Source organism: Eptesicus fuscus, chromosome 4 (assembly GCF_027574615.1).
Source record: "Eptesicus fuscus isolate TK198812 chromosome 4, DD_ASM_mEF_20220401, whole genome shotgun sequence".
Lineage (NCBI taxonomy): Eukaryota > Metazoa > Chordata > Mammalia > Chiroptera > Vespertilionidae > Eptesicus > Eptesicus fuscus.
In genome coordinates this window covers 69,333,444-69,352,048 of record NC_072476.1, presented here as the reverse complement: position 1 = coordinate 69,352,048, position 18,605 = coordinate 69,333,444, and the positions used below count along the sequence as shown (strand labels likewise).

At 37.1% G+C, this 18,605-nt stretch overlaps 1 protein-coding gene across 1 annotated transcript in view; it reads left to right on the top strand.

Moving 5' to 3' along the window:
- Positions 1 to 18,605, top strand: part of MSH3 (mutS homolog 3) — a 139,792-nt gene that overhangs the window by 112,883 nt on the left and 8,304 nt on the right. The window contains exons 20-22 of the mRNA XM_008162085.3: positions 1,297 to 1,454; positions 11,234 to 11,420; positions 14,216 to 14,345. Coding sequence (XP_008160307.2) covers positions 1,297 to 1,454; positions 11,234 to 11,420; positions 14,216 to 14,345 — 475 coding nt within the window. The remainder of the gene's footprint in view (positions 1 to 1,296; positions 1,455 to 11,233; positions 11,421 to 14,215; positions 14,346 to 18,605) is intronic.

The window sequence follows — 18,605 nt, the reverse complement described above, 5'->3', positions numbered from 1 at the left end:
TTTTTTAATGAATGGATATGAAATTTTATCAAAAGCTTTCATTGTATCATTGGAGATTGTCATATAATTTCTCTTCTTTATTAATGTAGTAAATTATTGATTGGCTATTGAATATTAAACCAACATTGTATTATTAAAAAACTCTAAATGATTGATATCCTTGAATTGGCGTACTGATATTTTAAAAAATATATATTTTATTAATTTTTTACAGAGAGGAAGGGAGAGGAATAGAGAGTTAGAAACATCGATGAGAGAGAAACATCCATCAGCTGCCTCCTGCACACTCCCTACTGGGTATGTGCCCGCAACCAAGGTACATGCCCTTGATCGGAATCGAACCTGGGACCCTTGAGTCCACAGGCCGATGCTCTATCCACTGAGCCAAACTGGTTAGAGCTTACTGATATTTTATTAAGAAGTTTTACATATATATTTATGGAAAAAATTGGCCTGTAATTTTTCTTTCTTATAATGTACTTATCAGGTTTTAGTATCAAGATATGTTGGCCTTTTGAAATGATTTGGGAAGAGTTCCTTCTTGTTCTGTTCTCTATAAGAGTTTTCATAAGATTAGTGCTATTTCTTTTATGTTTGCAAGAATTCAGTGGGGGAGTTATCTAGGTTTAGAGTTTTTCTTGTGGTATGTGGAAAGGCTTTTAATTACAGATTTACTTTCTTTAATAGATACAGGATTATTCATATTTTTTATTTCTTTTTAAAAAATATTTTTTATTTATTTCAGAAAGGAAGGGAGAGAGAGAGAAACATCAGTGAAGAGAGAGAATCATTGATTGGCTGCTTCCAGCACACCCCCTACTGGGGATCAAGCCCAGGCACGTGTAGTTTTAAGATAGACAAATAAAACTTCTTAGATTTTAAATGTAAGCAATATAAAAAGCACACATATTGACAAGTTAATGAATATTTCATGAGAAAGTCATAGTAGTTATCCAGTTCAGGTTGCTGCTGCTGCTGCTGCTGCTGCTGCTGCTGCTGCTGCTGCTTCTTCTTCTTCTTCTTCTTCTTCTTCTTCTTCTTCTTCTTCTTCTTCTTCTTCTTCTTCTCCTTTATTTAATGCCTAGAAACAACTGTGTGTGATGCTAGGAATTCACTTTTCTGCAGTAGCACAGATTGGGTTGAGGGCAAAGAGGTCCTCTTTCCTGGTGATAATTAGTGAATATTTAAATACCACAGTGCAATCTTTGCCTAATGCATGCTCTTTATAGAACCAATTGTAAATATTATATAAGAGCCCCTCTGGTACAATAGTGAAATTACATTTTTATTTTCTAGGGGGACTCAGAGAGAGTAATGATAATTACTGGACCAAACATGGGTGGAAAGAGCTCCTACATAAAACAAGTTGCACTGATTACTATCATGGCTCAGATTGGCTCCTATGTTCCTGCAGAGGAAGCAACCATTGGAATTGTGGATGGCATTTACACGAGGTAAAAGCATTACTTCTATTTGAATGTGTTTCTGAAATAAATCAAGCCCACGTGGTCACATGAATTTTTTTGTACATATTTAATGGACAGAGATGCTCTTAAAATATTTAGAAATTAGCATAAAGAAATAATTTCATCATGAATATTAATACTAAGAAAGACGTAGGACCATTTTGTCCAATAGTTTTCAAGTTTTCTTTTAGTTACTGAATTCTTACTTTAGAGAAAATCTTATGTAGCAGATTAGTATTTAAACAGATAAAAGCAGACCTGCGCTGCCTGGAGTGGAGGTGGAAGGCTTGGAGACTTGGCTGCTGGGCTCTGTAGAGCAGAGTCTGGAGACTATTGCATTCTCCCTGTGTTGTAGGTGGGAACTGAGAACAGCCTGAAAAGGGCACTGGCACAAGATAATCCTCTATAATAAAATCCTAATATGCAAATCGACCGAACGGCGGAACGGTCAGTCACTGTGATGCGCACTGACCACCACGGGGCAGATGCTCAATGCAGGAGCTGCTCCCTGGTGGTCAGTGCGCTCCCACAGGGGGAGCACTGCTCAGCGAGAAGCCGGGCTCATGGCTGGCGCAGCGGCGGTGGCGGGAGCCTCTCCCGCCTTCCAGGCAGCGCTATGGAGCAGCAGTCCTGGCTTTTGGCTGAGTGGTGCTCATGCTGCTCAGCCAGAAGCCCTGAGCCGGGCTCACAGCTGGCGAGCGCAGCAGCGGTGGCAGGAGCCTCTCCTGCCTCCACGGCTGCTCTAAGGACCCTTTGGGGGATTTCTGCCAAGGGGTCCCAGACTGCGAGAGGGTGCAGGCTGAGTTGAGGGACCCCCCCCTCCCCAGTGCATGAATGTCGTGCACTGGGCCTCTAGTTTCTCATATTCTTTTTACTCTAAGAACATTATCTGCAACTAACTAGATCGTAACCCTCAGTATAAAAACCTAAATTTCATGCCTTATTAGGAATATGGGTGAAATAGCTTGGTCTCACTAACTAGAATTCGTAGTTTAATCTATTTATACAGATTTATCAATTTAGATTTGTGTTTTTTGCTTTTTAAATTTTTCAATTTAAGTATAGTTGTTATGCAATATTATATTAGTTGTACTAGTTTCAGGTATACAACATAGTGATTTGACATTTTTATCCTTTACAATGTCATCACCCCACTAATTCTAGTAAGCTGTCACTTCAAACTTATCACAACATTATTATTCAAAGAAAACTTTTTTCAATTACAGTTGACATTCAATGCTATATCAGTTTCAGGTGTACAGAATAGTAGTTAGACATTAGATTTATTAGTTCTTTTTATTTTATTTTATTGATTTTTTACAGAGAGGAAGGGAGAGGGAGAGAGAGTTAGAAACATCGATGAGAGAGAAACATCCATCAGCTGCCTCCTGCACGCCCCCCACTGGGGATGTGCCCGCAACCAAGGTACATGCCCTTGACCAGAATCGAACCCGGGACCCTTCAGTCCGCAGGCCGGTGCTCTATCCACTGAGCCAAACTGGTCAAGGCTAGATTTATTAGTTCTTAAAGTATTATTTATACTTCTGACATTTTGGGAAGAAAGTGAATATAGTTCATAGTGTATAGTCAAGCTATGCATATAGAGTTTTTGATTTACTGTCCAGCTTCATATTTATTTAATATTTGACTGTGGAATCGCATCAGAATATATCACATGCTAATATTGACATACTTGAGTAGACATTAAAATACTTTAAAGCTTGTTTTTTTTTATCTGAGAGTGAACAAAGCAAAGCAATCTAAAATTTGTTTGATGCCATATCACCAAACAGGGGTTATTTTGATCTCCACATGAGAAATTTAAAGACTCCACCCTACTAAAAAAATAAAGTATTGCTAATAAAACTGAACCCTTGAGCCTCCCTAATCCTGTTCCCCTCCACCCCATCCATCCCAAGTAACTGCCCTTCTTGACTCTGGTTTTCATCCCATGAATGTCTCTATATTTTTACTATGTGGGTATATTTTTTTGAAACAATACATATAATTATTTGATATGTTTAAAAATTTTATATGTACCATATTACACTATGTATTCTTCTGTAAGTGACTTTTCCCACCCCACAATATTATATTTGTGAAATTCACCTATATGGATACATAAAATTCTCGTCCACTCAATTTTCTCTCTAATGGTGATATTCCCTTATATACATATACCATAATTTATTTTTCTTGATTGAGATTTAACATGATTCAAATTAGTTGCAAGTACAAACAGTGTTACACACATCTCCTAGTGCACATAAATGAGTTTTCTGAATCTAGGCTTTCTCCAGGCACAGGACTGTGAAGTGTAAAAAATGTGCATCTTGCTTATTCTTCAAAGAGGCTGGGCCAATTCAGAATCCCACCAGCCGTGTGTAAATTTGTCCTTATGCTTTAAAATTAAATTAGAGTAAGACATACCCATTTGATGATGTTTCTTTATTTTCTCCAAAATTTCTCACAAGGATATTTTTATTTCAATTACTTAATATATTTTACAGGCATTGCCATCACATAAATCACTTTTTGTTAATGCTAAGGAATTTTTTCTCTGCATGTGCAGGCTGTGCCTGTTTACAGCAATTTAAAATGGCTTATGGCTTCCCTGACAACTGCCAGGCCTCCTGTTATCACCAGTGGCTGCTTCCTCTTTAATTCCTTTTTGTCCTGACTGCCAAGAAGGCAAGAGCTAAATTCAAGGCTCAGGTGTAGAAGCGAATTTGTGTTAGTTGTTCCCTTCTCTTCTTACACGGGAATATGTCTCCAGCGTCAGAATCAGAGATGCTTGTTCAGTGCTACTTTCTAAGACCTATCATTGACCCATTAGATTGGAATCTCCAGTGTGAGATCCCAGAATTAGCATTTTAACCCTTTGCACTCACTTGCTTTTTTCTCCATTCCTTTATTCTACTCAGGATTTAATTTTTTAAATACCCCAGATTTTACAAAGCGCGGCAGTAGAATAAAAAACTGGAGTTTCTTTTCATACAAACTTATTTATTTGGATTTTTTTATATTTCAAATTATTGATACATTCAAAGAGTAATTTTAATCTCTATAATTTTTCATGGTGTGATATTTTTTGAAACATTCACCCACATGAAGACCTGGTTTACATTCACATGTTTCACAAATATAAATCGTCTCTCTTCTTCCTCCTTTGATTTTTCTGTTAGAACAAACAACACAATCTTTGTGTTTTTTGTTAGGGTGAGGTGTGATTATATGGAGCTTTTCATCTAAACGTTGCTCTAAGTTAGTGGATAATAATCTACCCCTGGAAATTAGTGTACCATCTCTGAATTCTCCAACAAGGTCATGTACTAGTTTCCTAATAAATTTCACATGCATTATCGGTTTTTCATTTTTGGCATCAGTTGAGACGGCATTTACATTTTACTTGTCCTTTCATGCTAATGAAAACAAGAAAAGATACTGGAAAAATAGACAAAAACCCCCCTTGCCCCCGCAGTGAAGTGTGGCTCGACATACGAGCTGCTACCGATGCTAATCGTGTCGAGTCACACTCGACATCCGAGTGCAAAAGGTTAAACGCTCGTGCTAAATTTGCTGTCTTAAATTCAAGAATCTACTGTATGCTTTGTAATCCTAGTTTCACATTCATTGTAATTCTTCCACTATAATATATTGTTATTCTATTATCACTTCAAATCCTTTTTGTGCCCCATGGGGAAAAACAACAACACATTAACAGTGTTTTTGGAGCATAAAATCTGGCTCCAAACTTTATTTTTAAATTGGTTAGTTTTGTATTATTAATTGGACATTTACAACACTGTGTTTAAATTCATGCATTCATAAATATTCATTGAGTGCCTACTATATGCCGTGCATTGTGCTAAAAGAAGTCTAAAGAAATGTGTGAAAGCTGTAAACAGAAACCTTTAGGAATCTTTTTTTTCCCCCTGAATGTTATAACCTCATATGAACCTTTTCCTGAATAAGAAGCATTTATTTTAAAGTAAAATTTTGGCAAACATGCACAATGGGCTCTAATTGGTATATTTATATCAGTGTATTGTCATATATGTACTCATCAGTGACCTATTTCTAGACACACATTTCTAAGGATCATTACCATCTTTGAATACATTACTGAAAAATGATCCTTTGTTTATTATCCTGATAAATGCAAACTTAAAACCTCATTCTACTTCTTAGATTCAGTAATTAAGTTTTAGAAAGACAATGAATTATTAATTCTGGTTTTTTAAAAAAAAGCAAAAACAATTGGCTTCTCTCAACATAATTTATTTCTATTTATGTCAATTAAATGTTGGTAGAAAAGGGTCTTTATATTAAGTGGTCCCTGGTTAATAATTTTCATGCCATGCTGCCCATGTAAACTCTCTCTTATGGCACCCAGCTTCAGGAATGCTGTGTACTCAGAATGGCACCAGTGTTTATTTTGAGAGGGAATTGGAAGGTAATAGGCATTCAAATGCTTAAATTATTTTAAATGGTTGCCTTTGTGTGGATAATTGGTTTGTTTGCCCAGTTTAGTTTAATTCAGCAAATACTGACTGAGCACTTACTGCAGAGTATTTGTACTCTGTTAAAGAACACATGTCCTTCTGGACAGGAAGAAACATATTGAATCAGTGCCTTCTTATACTTAGCAGTAAATACCAGCACTAAAAACCACAGGGTAAATGAGTTTTTACTAAATGAGTGGGCTGTTATTAATTCCATTGGCATCAGAAATGTTAATCTTATGAATGTTTCTGTGCTTTACTTAGCTCCTGTCATCATGTCATAGCCAATAGGAAATATCTCACTTCATCTCTTTGATGGGAAGTGGTTATGTGAACTTAATGCCTCATAACCATTTGTGTGTTTGGTTTGGTTGGATTTTAAGTGCAGATCCTAGGAGGTCCCCTCAGTGCAGATCCCCTGGAGATACTATTGTGATTGGTATGTTGAAGGGGACCCTTGGACTCTGTATTCAAAACCTAAATCGGAAACAAATCCAGATTTAGAAGCCATTGTTCCATTTCAATTCTTGACACTTTACAGAAGGAAAAACAGAATCCCAAAGATTGTGATTTGCTTGAGGTCATAACGTGAGTTCAGTTATAAGGATGCATCTTTAGGGTTGTGTTGGGTTCCCCTCTATTGATCTTATTGATTACTCTGATTAATCTTCTCCTTCCTTTGATGACCTTAATTATTTGTGGTTTTCACAGATACAGTTAAGGCTGGTAAAGAGCATTTCCTCTGTTAATTATTGTTCTTTGAAATCCTCGGGCCTTTCCCACAGAGGGGACTAAGAATCATTTGCCCCGTCAGTACATTATGGGTGTCCTTTGATAGGGAAACGCCCGTGTCTTTCATAAATGGTCTGCATGTGCTTTGTAGACGGTCCAGTGAACATGGTTTCTCGTGAGCCAATACAAGGTTGGCATTTTCCTGGATTGCTGTCTTGATTCTCAGTAATATTTCAACTGAAATTGAAAGATTGCTCCAGTGGTTTTTGCTTGGCTATATTTGCCGTTCAGTGTTGGAGCTTTTGTAAATTGACTTTACATAGTATAGTGTGATCTGATTGCATCTCTTACTGGAAACAATTATACTAGCGAAAGGAAGCTTTTTCTTGTCTATTATAATCATTTCATTGCTGCTAATAAAGTATTTTTGATATTGGTGAAAGAAAGCTGTTTATTTAACCCGGTAATTACTTTGTCTTAATGTAATGATACAAAAGATTATAAAGTGTTTTTAAATGTATCTGTGATTTTTAAAAATAACATTTGTTTTTCTAATTTCATTGTAATGCATGTTCATTGTGCAAAATTAAAAACTGTAGAAAAGCTTGAAAAGGAAAAAAAAGTCACCTGTAATTTTACCACCTGAAAATCATTGTTGTTTAGGTATATGGCCTTAAAAAGTGTACACATATAGTGATAAATCATTTGTGATTTCATTCCATTTCTGGGTTAATGCTTCATTAAATGTGTTACAGATCTATTTTATATTTTTATGCCTTTTAAATACCATACATTATCATTTCTTTTAATAATTGGGGTTTTTTATGCAGCTTTTTCTCTTCTTGGACTTTAAACCCCCAAGAAATATTGATACTCATACTGCACAGAATTCTGCAGTTTTTTTTTAGCAAAGTGAAATGAATAGAATATTTTCAATTTCAAAAAGAAGACAAAACAAGCTGACATAAAAATCCTATACAAAGCACTTAAAGGACAAATAGGGTATAATTCCACTTATATGAGGAACCTAAAGTACACTAATTCATAGAGACAGGAATTAGTTTTTTGTTTTTTTTTTAAAAAAATCATTATTCAGGTTTAGTAGCTGCAGAAACATTCCCCAAAATCACAATAGAATTGTAGCAACCAGGAGCTAAGGGAGGAAAGAATGTGGAATTATCTTTTTAATGGGTACAGAGTTTCTGTTTTGCAATGATGAAAAAGTTCTGCTAGTGGATAGTGGTGATGACTATACCACATTGTGAATGTGCTTCATACCACTGAATTATACACCTAAAAGTGGTAGATTTTATTTACTTTTATTTAAAAAATCACCATTATTTTAAAAGCACTTAAAGTATGTCAAAACTCATGTTAGCATTTTTCTTGCATAGGCCCAGAGATTGTGATTTGAAGGGACAGAGCCTCACCCCATTTGCTATAATTTAGCAGCATCTAGAATGCTATCTCAAAATATCAAGATTTCATAAAAACAAACTCTTCTTGAAATTTTCATGAAAATGTTCTTGATTTTAGAAACTAATTCAAAAAAGTAATAATTTATTTCCTCTATTAATGCTTTATTATGCTTTGTTGACCTATATAAGGGTTATAGGCAAGAAGGGAATAGGGGGATTAGAAAGATTAGTCAGCCGCCACTCCTAAAAATATCAGAGTGTTTTTTTTTTCTTAATCACATAACGTAACCTTTCGACTCAGAGCAAACTAACTCTAAGATGAAACGTAAAGAATGCATTTTCACTACATTTTAATATAAATATAGACAGAATGATAATGATACATGTTCTGGAATTCTTTTAAATCTCTTAACATATTTTAACACTTGAAAAATTTCAGACTCATTGTTCTGTAATATGTATCACAAATGCTTGTTGAGTTAATAAAAAATTACAAACTTTTTGTTAATTAATTTATACCCCACCTTGCTCTAGAAACTTATTTTAGGCAGCTTACTGGGATATATATACAATAGAGTGAGATACTATAAGAATAATATGGTCTCCAGAGACATTGGATCAGAAAAATAAGGAGAGAAATATAAGATAAAGTCAGAGCTGCTATTTGGTAATATAAATGTTATACAGTTGTTTCCTAGTAGCAAAGATGAAAAGGAAAATGTGTTTAGTGATAAAATTCTGTGTCCATCAGAGTCATATAAAGTCATTGTATTGTTGAAATGTATTGTAAAAATAAACACACTATATATTTCCTAAGAGAAGTTAACAGAAAAATATTTTTACCCGTGAACAGTTCCCCCAGTTACAAACGCATATTTCCCCTGTGGCTTTGGTGACTGGCTAATGAGCCAGCATTTCTTCAGCATCTCCTGGCAGCAGTTCCACTTTATCATCAGGTGCAGTGGAAAATAGAATTATAATAGAAAATGTGTTGGCTCCAAATGCAGTGGCTTTCAAACTGATCTCTACAGGGTTTTAAGAGTCCCACAGATGGGGAAAAGGGCCTAATAGTGCTAGGTTTTTAACCAAATCAGCATGCCTTTGATCTCATCTGCAGAGTGAATTCCTTTGTAAAATTTCATTTGAGCAAAGGATTTAACAGCTAAAAAGATACTTGAAAGCCGCTGGCCTAATAGTAAAGTTGGAACCATTGTTTAAGAAATATACATCTAAGATCCTGTCACATCTGGTCTGGCCTCCCAAAGGCCCAAAACCTATAATACCATGAGACACATCAGTACATAAAGTCACCCATCTGCCTGTCTAGAAATTAAATCTCATCTATACTGCCTGGTGTGTTTATGGTTTCTATTTTTGCATTAAATGTTTAAATCTATTAATGTTTTTTAAAATATAGTTTGGGTAGGGACACATCTTTTTTTTTCTGAAGTATCCAATTAGCTAGCATCTTTTTCTTTTCTTTTCTTTTTGGACTGGTCATTCATTCTTTCTCTCTGATTTGAAATCTGACCTTTGAATATCTTTCCCAAGAGCATTCTCCAATCCCTGACATTGCCAATGAGGCCATTCTGTTACTGTAGGGTTTCTAGAGAGCACTTAAATGCAGCACTTAAACTATTGCATTGAAATCCTGTTCAGTATTTGCTTGTTATTCTAATTCTTGAGAATCATAACCCCCCTAAAACATTTGCCTTACCAGAGCTATTTTATTATCAGCCAGGTATTTGTTCTTTTTGTCAGCTCACAACCTGTCAGGGATGACACCAGTCAGGGTTACTGGTAAATGGAAGAATTCAGAGTGGTTGTAGAGGTGGGAAAGTTTAATCTCACTTTGTGGTAGGGGAAATATTAGTAAACATTGAAAATTGAGGAGTAAATAACAGTATTTGAACTTTGAAAAAGTCAGAATGTTCCTAAGCTAGCAACATTCCATAATTTATATTGAGAGGTTACTGATTTTAAAATGGATAAAGTTGACAGCAATGCTAGTTAAACCGTATCAACTCCGTCATAGATGCTGTAGTTTATTGAAGGTTCTAAATGTCACTGGTTCCTAAGGCTCCATGATCTGTGGGGAGATTCACTTCCCCTCCTTTGCCCTGTACAGGGCTCCAGCCGCAGGATGGTGAGGGCTCGGTTTCTCCAGAAATAAAAGGTACATTATGCTTCTGTAGGTCCCGTGTAAACTGTTATAACAAAACTATGAACGTATTTTGCTGAGAAAATAGTTACCAGAATTCACAAAGCTGGCTAGCCTGTTGAAAATCTGAATTTTAGGTTTTGCTATCAACTGCATGACCTTGAGTGAATGCTACCTAATTATTCCTTTCTTTTCCAGGTTCTTTTTGTACTAAATCGGTGTTTTTCCAAATGTGCTCTATAGACCAAGCGTGTTCTGTCATCACAAGGTGCCCCGGGAGAAGGTGTAGGGGTTCATGGTTAAAGGTCAGAGAAAAGCTGTGGACTAGATCCTCCTCTGGGAAATGCAGTGTGTAGCAGGATATCCAAGGCTCCAAGCAGTCTTACAGGAAAGAAACCCTTACATCTTTTGGGCCCGTTTCTTGACATCTCTGAGAACTATTTCATGAAGTCAAACCTATATTAGGTGTCTGAGGTTACTAAACCTCCATAATTCTAGTTAGAGTAAAAAAGTTTTATCTTAAGTAAGTTACTTCAACCTGGTACTTTAATTTGAAATATCAGTTAAGGCAACACTGGAAGAAGCCTTTAATTGTACAGTATCCTAGTACTTGTGGATTTTAAACACAGTGGCGTAGAGAAGCACTGTTTTCCCCTGTGAGTACCAAAACTGGTTTGGAATGAATGGTCAGGAAAAGGCAGAGTCAGAAGTTTCCCTTCTTTGCAGGAGCTCTGCCCAGCACTAATTCTTCGATCCAGAATGTTTCTCCCAGGGGCAATGTGATGCTGGGCACTCTGTATCCAATGTGTTTTCTTTTGTTTAATGTAATTTCAGCTTTTATTGGCTCAAAGTGTATGGACCCCTAAGGATCTTGTATATTTATTGCTCAGAAAATAATGCCTCATTTACTAATAAAGTTCAGAGGAAAATCTGTCTTCATCTTATTTGTAGGATGGGAGCTGCAGATAATATATATAAAGGACAGAGTACATTCATGGAAGAACTAACTGACACAGCAGAAATAATAAGAAAAGCCACATCACAGTCCTTGGTTATCATGGATGAATTAGGAAGAGGGACGAGCACCCACGATGGAATTGCCATTGCTTATGCTACACTTGAGCATTTTATTAGAGATGTAAGTACCTTACGTATTTTTTTTTGTACATAAATGGTATATACTGTACAAATTGTTTTTCTGACTTCAGTTTCTAAATATTCAAAATCATCTTTAATTGTTACAACAATTGATTATTCGAATGCTATACATTGAGCTCAGATAGATTGGCCCTAAATGGTGTTTGCGATAGTATTTGATGTGCCTCCCTGGCAATATTGCCCCCGAGAACTGTATCTTACTATTTGTGGCAAGTTCTATACCAAGAGCAGGAACCACCCATCCCAACCCAATCCTTGAGAAAGAACAAAAAGAAGATAGTGCCATTTTTACCCTGTGACTTACTTTTTGCAACAATAGCCTAAAAGATCTCGATGTAAGATCTTTGCTTCCATCTCTGTGTCCTTCTGTGTTTCAGTAACCTCCCTCCTACGCCGCAGATCCGTTTTCAGATTGCATTTCTAAGCATCTCAGTGTGAAATTTCGATAGTGTCCAACTTACAATCCGGCATCTTCATCAAACTCTCACCTTTTATTTACTTTCTGTCCTGGTTCACTTTGGTCTCTCCCTTTCTCTCCCTCCCTTTCTGTCACCTGCCCCTGAGCTTTGAGTGTATCTTTTTCTATTTTGTTTTCTGCTTTTTTTGCTCTTTTGTCTCTGTGTCTTCTATTCCCATTTCTTCCCCTCTTTCTTAAGTAGGCAATAGAAGCATACTAGTATTTTAAAAATATTTTCTTTTCTTTTTATTGTTGACATTATTATAGATGTCTCCCATTTCCACTCAGACCCGGCCCCCCTTCCTCTGGCCCTATTCTGGTAGTCAGTCAGGGCTGGAGTCATCGAAGGCTTGACTGGGGCTGGCGGGTCCTCTTCCAGGGTGGCACGGTGACACGGCCAGCAACCTGCTGCTGGTGCTTGGCCAGGGCCCTCAGCTGCTTTCCCTGTGGGCCTTTCCACAAGGCTGCCTTCCCCTGAGGAATCAGTCCGAGAGACCAAGGCCGACGCCACAGGGCTTCTTATGACTCAGTGGCAGATGCCACTCACTGCCACCGCCGACACATTCTGCAGGCCACAGAGGCCAGCCCTGATGCAGTGTGGGAAGTGGGAAGACCACGCAAAAGCAGGAGCCATCAAAAGCAGTTTGTTGACATTTCAAAGATTCACTTAGGAATAGGTTATGACAGAATTGAACTTGTCACTTCTCTAGCAGTGTTTGGATATTTACTAGTAAATGTTAATGAAGAGAGTGCTATTTCTAGATAAAATTTACTTTAGAGGTAAGTCATTGAAGAGGATTCTTTTGGAACAAGAGCCTCCAACCTTTTTATGGTTGAAATTACTTATTTTCATGGTGTATTTTGATTGCTAAGATGGGGAAAAGTGATGAGGGGGGAGTAATGGGGGAGGCTGTGCATTGCTGCTGTGAGTTAATGCGGCCCTGAGTAGTGCTGTTGCACAAACCCTTAGGTCTTCTGGCCAGAAATGCCTGTCAGCTCAGGGAAGGCACCATGGAGATTTTAAGAGCATCTTGTCAAAGGAATCCTGCCTTCATAGCTTTATTTGTAATTGTTATAAGGGGGAAGACCCACGTTCTGACTTTAATAGGGTGAATGGCAGATGAATCAAAACTGGAGGTCTTCAATTTAGTTACCCTCTTCTACTAATTTTTAGACCATGATTTGATGTTAACTTCCCTCAAGACAGGGATTTCTATAAGACATAATAATGTGTGCTTTTAAATAATGCTTATTAAAGAATCCATTGACTCTGTACTGATACCAAAAAATAGAAAACAAATGTTAAAATGGTGAAGGTAGGGTGAGGGTAAGGTAAAGCACTACTTATAGAATGCCAACTAATAATTATGTAGATAATTAAAAAAAACAACACAACACAAGATTTAGTAGCCAACGTGATAATAACTGATTCCGGCACTGACTATAGGTGGTAAAACCTTTGAAAGATGGTTGGAAACTCAGAGTATCACCTTACAAAATATTTATTACGAAGGAGAAAGGTATCAGTACAATGAAGGAACCTTCTGGACACCCACTTAAACCAGATAGGCAAATTTAGCACCCCCAATAATGGGTCAAGTTGATGTGAGCCACCTGATGCACTGAAAAGGATATATCACCTACATAGATATGTGATGTTCTTGGCAATAAGGTTTAATCTGAATCTAATCAGGAGGAAACAATCAGCCAAATCTAAATTGAGGGACATTATGCAGAACAGCTCTCTTAGATACTTCAAAAATGTTAATGTCATAAAAGACAAAAAGAAAAGGCTGGGGAACTCTTCTAGATTAATGGAAATTTGAAAGACATGACTAAGTGCACTGCATGATCCTTGATTAAAAAAAGAACATTTACAAATGGAACAGTTTAGGGAAATACATAGACTATATGTTAGCTGTAATAGTAATATATCAGTGTTAAATTTCTTGAGTGTAATACATTTTATTCTGATTATGTAGGAGAATATTTTGTTCTTAGAAGATAAGAATCTTAAGTATTTAGGGATGAAGTGTTATACTGTCCGCAATTAATTTTCAGATCGTTCAGGAAAATGTGTGTGTGTGTGTGTGTGTGTGTGTGTGTGTGTGCATGTGTAGAGTGGGGAAGGATGAAGGAAGGGGAAATTGGGCAAAATATTAATGGTTGTCTAGATAAAGAGTATACGGATGTCATTTTACTTTTTTTGCAACTTTAATGAAGATTAAAAAATTTTCAAAACAGAAAATTGGAGAAAAGTTTAAATTACATAAAATTTAAAAATGAAATAACATTTATTATATGTCTTATTACTTTAGGTGGAATCCTTAACCCTGTTTGTCACCCATTATCCGCCAGTCTGTGAATTAGAGAAAAGTTACTCACAACAGGTGGGGAATTATCACATGGGATTCCTGGTCAATGAGGATGAGAGCAAACAAGATACAGGTATGAAATCTTCCTTAACAGGTACAACTAGAATGTTGTTGGTTTCCATGTTTGATAACTTAAAGTTTATAGGAGCATGAACTTACTGCTTAGTAATAATAAAAGCTGTGAATGTTGATTATAAATGCCATTTGCCCAAATTAATTTTCTCTAAGCTTTGGCTTAATTTTCTTTAAGGTTTGGATAAATTCACATTTATCCTTGCCATCTCTGAGACTTTTCTTGATGTTCCTCACCTCATTTTTTCACAAGAAGAGGGTGGGGTTGGGGGACATGTAGGTTTTTCTCTTAGCTTCATCTCAGGAAAGGTGCCCTTAACAGTCAAGTGCAGAGTATAATTCGTCACCTTTTTAAATACCCAATATTTTACCCAAAACATTATTTAACATTAATTACTTACATTATTAAGTAAGAGCCATGTTCTGTACTGGACACGTTGTATTTGACAAGGAAACCGAATCTCAGACAGGTGAGGTGGCTTGCCCATGTCGGCCATCTGGGTGGGGGGTAACCTGAGTCTAGAATCCAGTCCTCTGCTGGCAGGTTCTCTTCTCTCCCACTCTGCTAATTCCATGTGGGATTGCAGCATTTTCCCGAGCCTTTCCACTTACTATTTCTTAGTGTCACAGAAATAAGACATTTTAGGAAAAAAGAACATCATTAGCCGATAGAAACAAATTCAAGTGCTGTATGAATAGTAATAGATTTTAGCATGATTTTCCCCCTGTAGTAGTAATTTTTTAAAGCTACCAGCCTGTGGGCCAGTGATGCTTTACACAGTTGATGTGCAACAATGGAAAATCCATTTTCCAAGACACTCCAGAGTCCCGATTTTATTTTGGAAGAGCAATAAGGATGGATCTGAAAAAGAAATCAGGCCACTAACCCAAATAAAACAAAACCCTGGACCTAAGATAAAGTAATATTGGGCAATTCTTGCCTTTCACCACCATGCAGTCTTGAAAAACACATGATAAATTCTCTCATGGAAGCAGTTTCGTATCTATTAATCTGCATCCAAAGTGACAGGAGGAGCTTAGAAGCTAAAACCCAGTGGGATAAACAAAATAGGGTTCACCAATAGAGAACGGTCAGGGATAAGCATTCGATGTGAACTACTAACCAAGAGCCTTGCATCTTGTGCTTGGGCATTTTATTTTACTGATTTGAAAGTTTATTCATAAGACAACTTTAAAAATTAGATGATGCTTAAAGGCTCGAGCTACCAGGCAGCAGTCCCCTGCTTCCATCCCTTCACTCCATGCTCTCTCCCCAGCCCAGTCTGAAAGTAACTGCTTTCAGCTCTTTCCTCCATTTCTTTTACATCCCTCTCTCTGCTTGCTTCATCAACTTGCTTAATAGTGATTGACTTTTCCTTGTGTTAGATGGAGGTCTTCAGCTTTCTCTTCCTCTATTGTCCCAGCATAGTTGTTTGATTTTTTTTCCCCCATATTCCTTGTTTTCACTATTATTGCCAGTAAGTATTGCTTACTCATGGATCAGGTACGGAGACAGGTGCATTTTCTTTCTTTTACAACATTTTCTATTTTCTTAAAGGTAATAATTGCTTTTTTTTTATTTTTTCATTTCATTGATTTGTTTGCATCTGTGGTTGAATATCCTTCTCCAGTAGCTTTGTAAAGCACTTCACCTCTCTAGACATTTTTCTACATGATTGAATCTACTGGTTCCACTTTTTCCCATTGGGATCATTCCACCTGGAGTCCTTTGATCTCCTGCTCAGCTGACCTGATTACCCCCTCAGCTGCCCAACCATTGTCCTGAGACCTGTCATTGCCACCATCCTAGGAATTCTCTTACCCTCTCTACTGTGCATTTGATTACAAGTAACAGAACACTGAACTCACACTGATTCAAACAATATGGATATATCCGGTCTCCCATTACAGAAACCTCCCAGGAGGAGTAGGCTTCAGCTCCTCCTTGCAATTGTCCAGGCTCCGACTGCCTGCCCTGCTGGCTTCCTCACCAGGCTGCAGCCCTTTTTGGCATTGCATCCAGACTTGACAATGTTCAGAAAAAGAGAAGGGGTCAGCATTTCCTGTGACTCTGTCTTAGGAGCAAGGGAACTTTTCTCAGATGCTCACTAGCATCTCATCATTGTCCCATTTTATTTCAGATTGAATCACATGCTCATTCTTTTTGATTAAAAAAATATGTTTTTTTACATTGGTTTTAGAGAAAGAGGAAGAGAGAGGGAGGCAGAGAGAGAGAGAGAGAGAGTAACATCAATTGAGAATCATTGATCTGCTGCTTTAGGCACCTCACCCCCTACTAGGGATTGAGCCTGCAGCCCAGGCATGTGCCCTGACCAGGGATTGAACCAGTGACCTTAGGGTTTCTTATGGGTTGAATAGATGCTAATAATATCAACTCAAGGAAGTAAAATAGTTGAGACTTTGCCTGAGTGAACATGTCTCCATTATACCTTATACTTGATTTATAATTTAGCAAGGGCTAGAATTTTAGGTTGAAAATCATTTTCACTCAAACATTTGAAGCATTGCTCCATTGCCTGCTCACTTCCAGTATTATTCCTGCCTATATCTATACTTCATCCGTTATCTCTAACCTAACTTCTCTTCTGTCTAGATGAGAGGCCATACATAGCTTATCAGTAAAATGCTCCAAATACCCTTTTGGGTGGCTTCCAAGATGCTGTGTTTACCTGTTTCCCATTATATGGTGGATAAAGCAGTGGACCTGAAAGAAACCTGTGTTTTAGGATCTTCCAGTCTACAAAATCTTGGACAAGTCACCTAACCTCACCCACCTCTAAATTTTAATGAATCAGTCTTAAAAAGACTTCAGAATCTATTTGATCAGGACACATCTCTTTAATAACTGCCCATAGAAGTTTAGTTTTAAAACAGATTTTGCTGTTACTCTGTAACAAGCAGAAACATGAATTATTACTTTTCCTGACTCTCAGCAGTGTGAGATAAGCTTTTCAATAATGTCCATTTAAGAAATGGTCATAGCTTACAAATAAAGTCCTTACAAAGAATTTTTATTGTGAGCCTGTAAAGAAATGAGTTGTTTTTACCATCCTCTGTTCCACCTGGTTCTCTCTGCCTCCACATTTCCATTACATACTTTTCCTCCCTCCCTCCCTTTCTCCCTCCTCTCTCTCTCTCCCCCATCAAAGAGGGTGAAGGACAGGGGCAAAGACAGTCTTGAGGTAGAACATATCTATAAAAAGAGTTCCCCCTTGTGATTATGAAAAGAGGTCACTTTATTTACTTTGATGAAGTGAAAACTACCATAATTAGTACTGAGGTATGTTAATAAATTATTCAGAACAATGTAATATTTTATATATTTATCTCTATTTGATAGCTGTATTTAAAAAAACATTTTATAGCTACATATATATACTATACGTATATGATATGTAAAGCAAAAAAGAAAAGAAAAATGCCATCAGCAAAACAATGTTTAAGTGAAGGGGTTTTGTGGCATTTAGTAGGCTTTCAGAATTGGATGGATGGATGGATGGATGATGAATGGACAGATGGACAGACAGATGAATGAATCTTTTTTTTAGAAAAACCAGCATGAGGCTAGATTGTAGAGGTGAGGCCAGAGGAGGGAGACCCAGTTGAAGTGATAAAGATGAGAAGAGTTTGCTTTTGATTGCCTACTGCTGTTCACTTCACTTCTGGTCTTGTGAGCATTGCGGATAAAACATTATCCCGGTTAGCAGGCACTCGCTTCTCCATGCTTCTTTGCCTTATCTGTTCCCATCCACCTCCTCACCTGTTCTTTGTGTTCCTTAAATTTTATTTGGAGGTAAAGGGTATTCTTGGTGCTTTGTAATGTAAATTTTAGTCTCTGTTTTCCCAAGGGTATCAGCATTCTTTCACCTCCCACTGCCAGCACCCACCCTCAGAAAGGCACTATTATTTTCCTGTTGCTGAATTCTTAGAGGAAGTTAAGGAAAATTCCATTATCCAGTTCCTCCCTTGTGTTCACTCTTTTGATGTTTTAGTTTTTAGCTGATAAAAGAATAATGCATACATATTTATGAAATGAAATAACGTATGAGAAAAGTCTGATGATAAACTTATAAGTATACTAGAGTATCAGAAATCATTGTAAATCTTGTTCATGTTGGCCATTTTTGCAACACAGTACAATTATATTGAATTTGATAATAAAAGCTACATAATGCTGAGGTGCTTCAGATTTATCACAGATCAAATTATATGCAGCATTGTGTTTGTATTATTGTAGTTC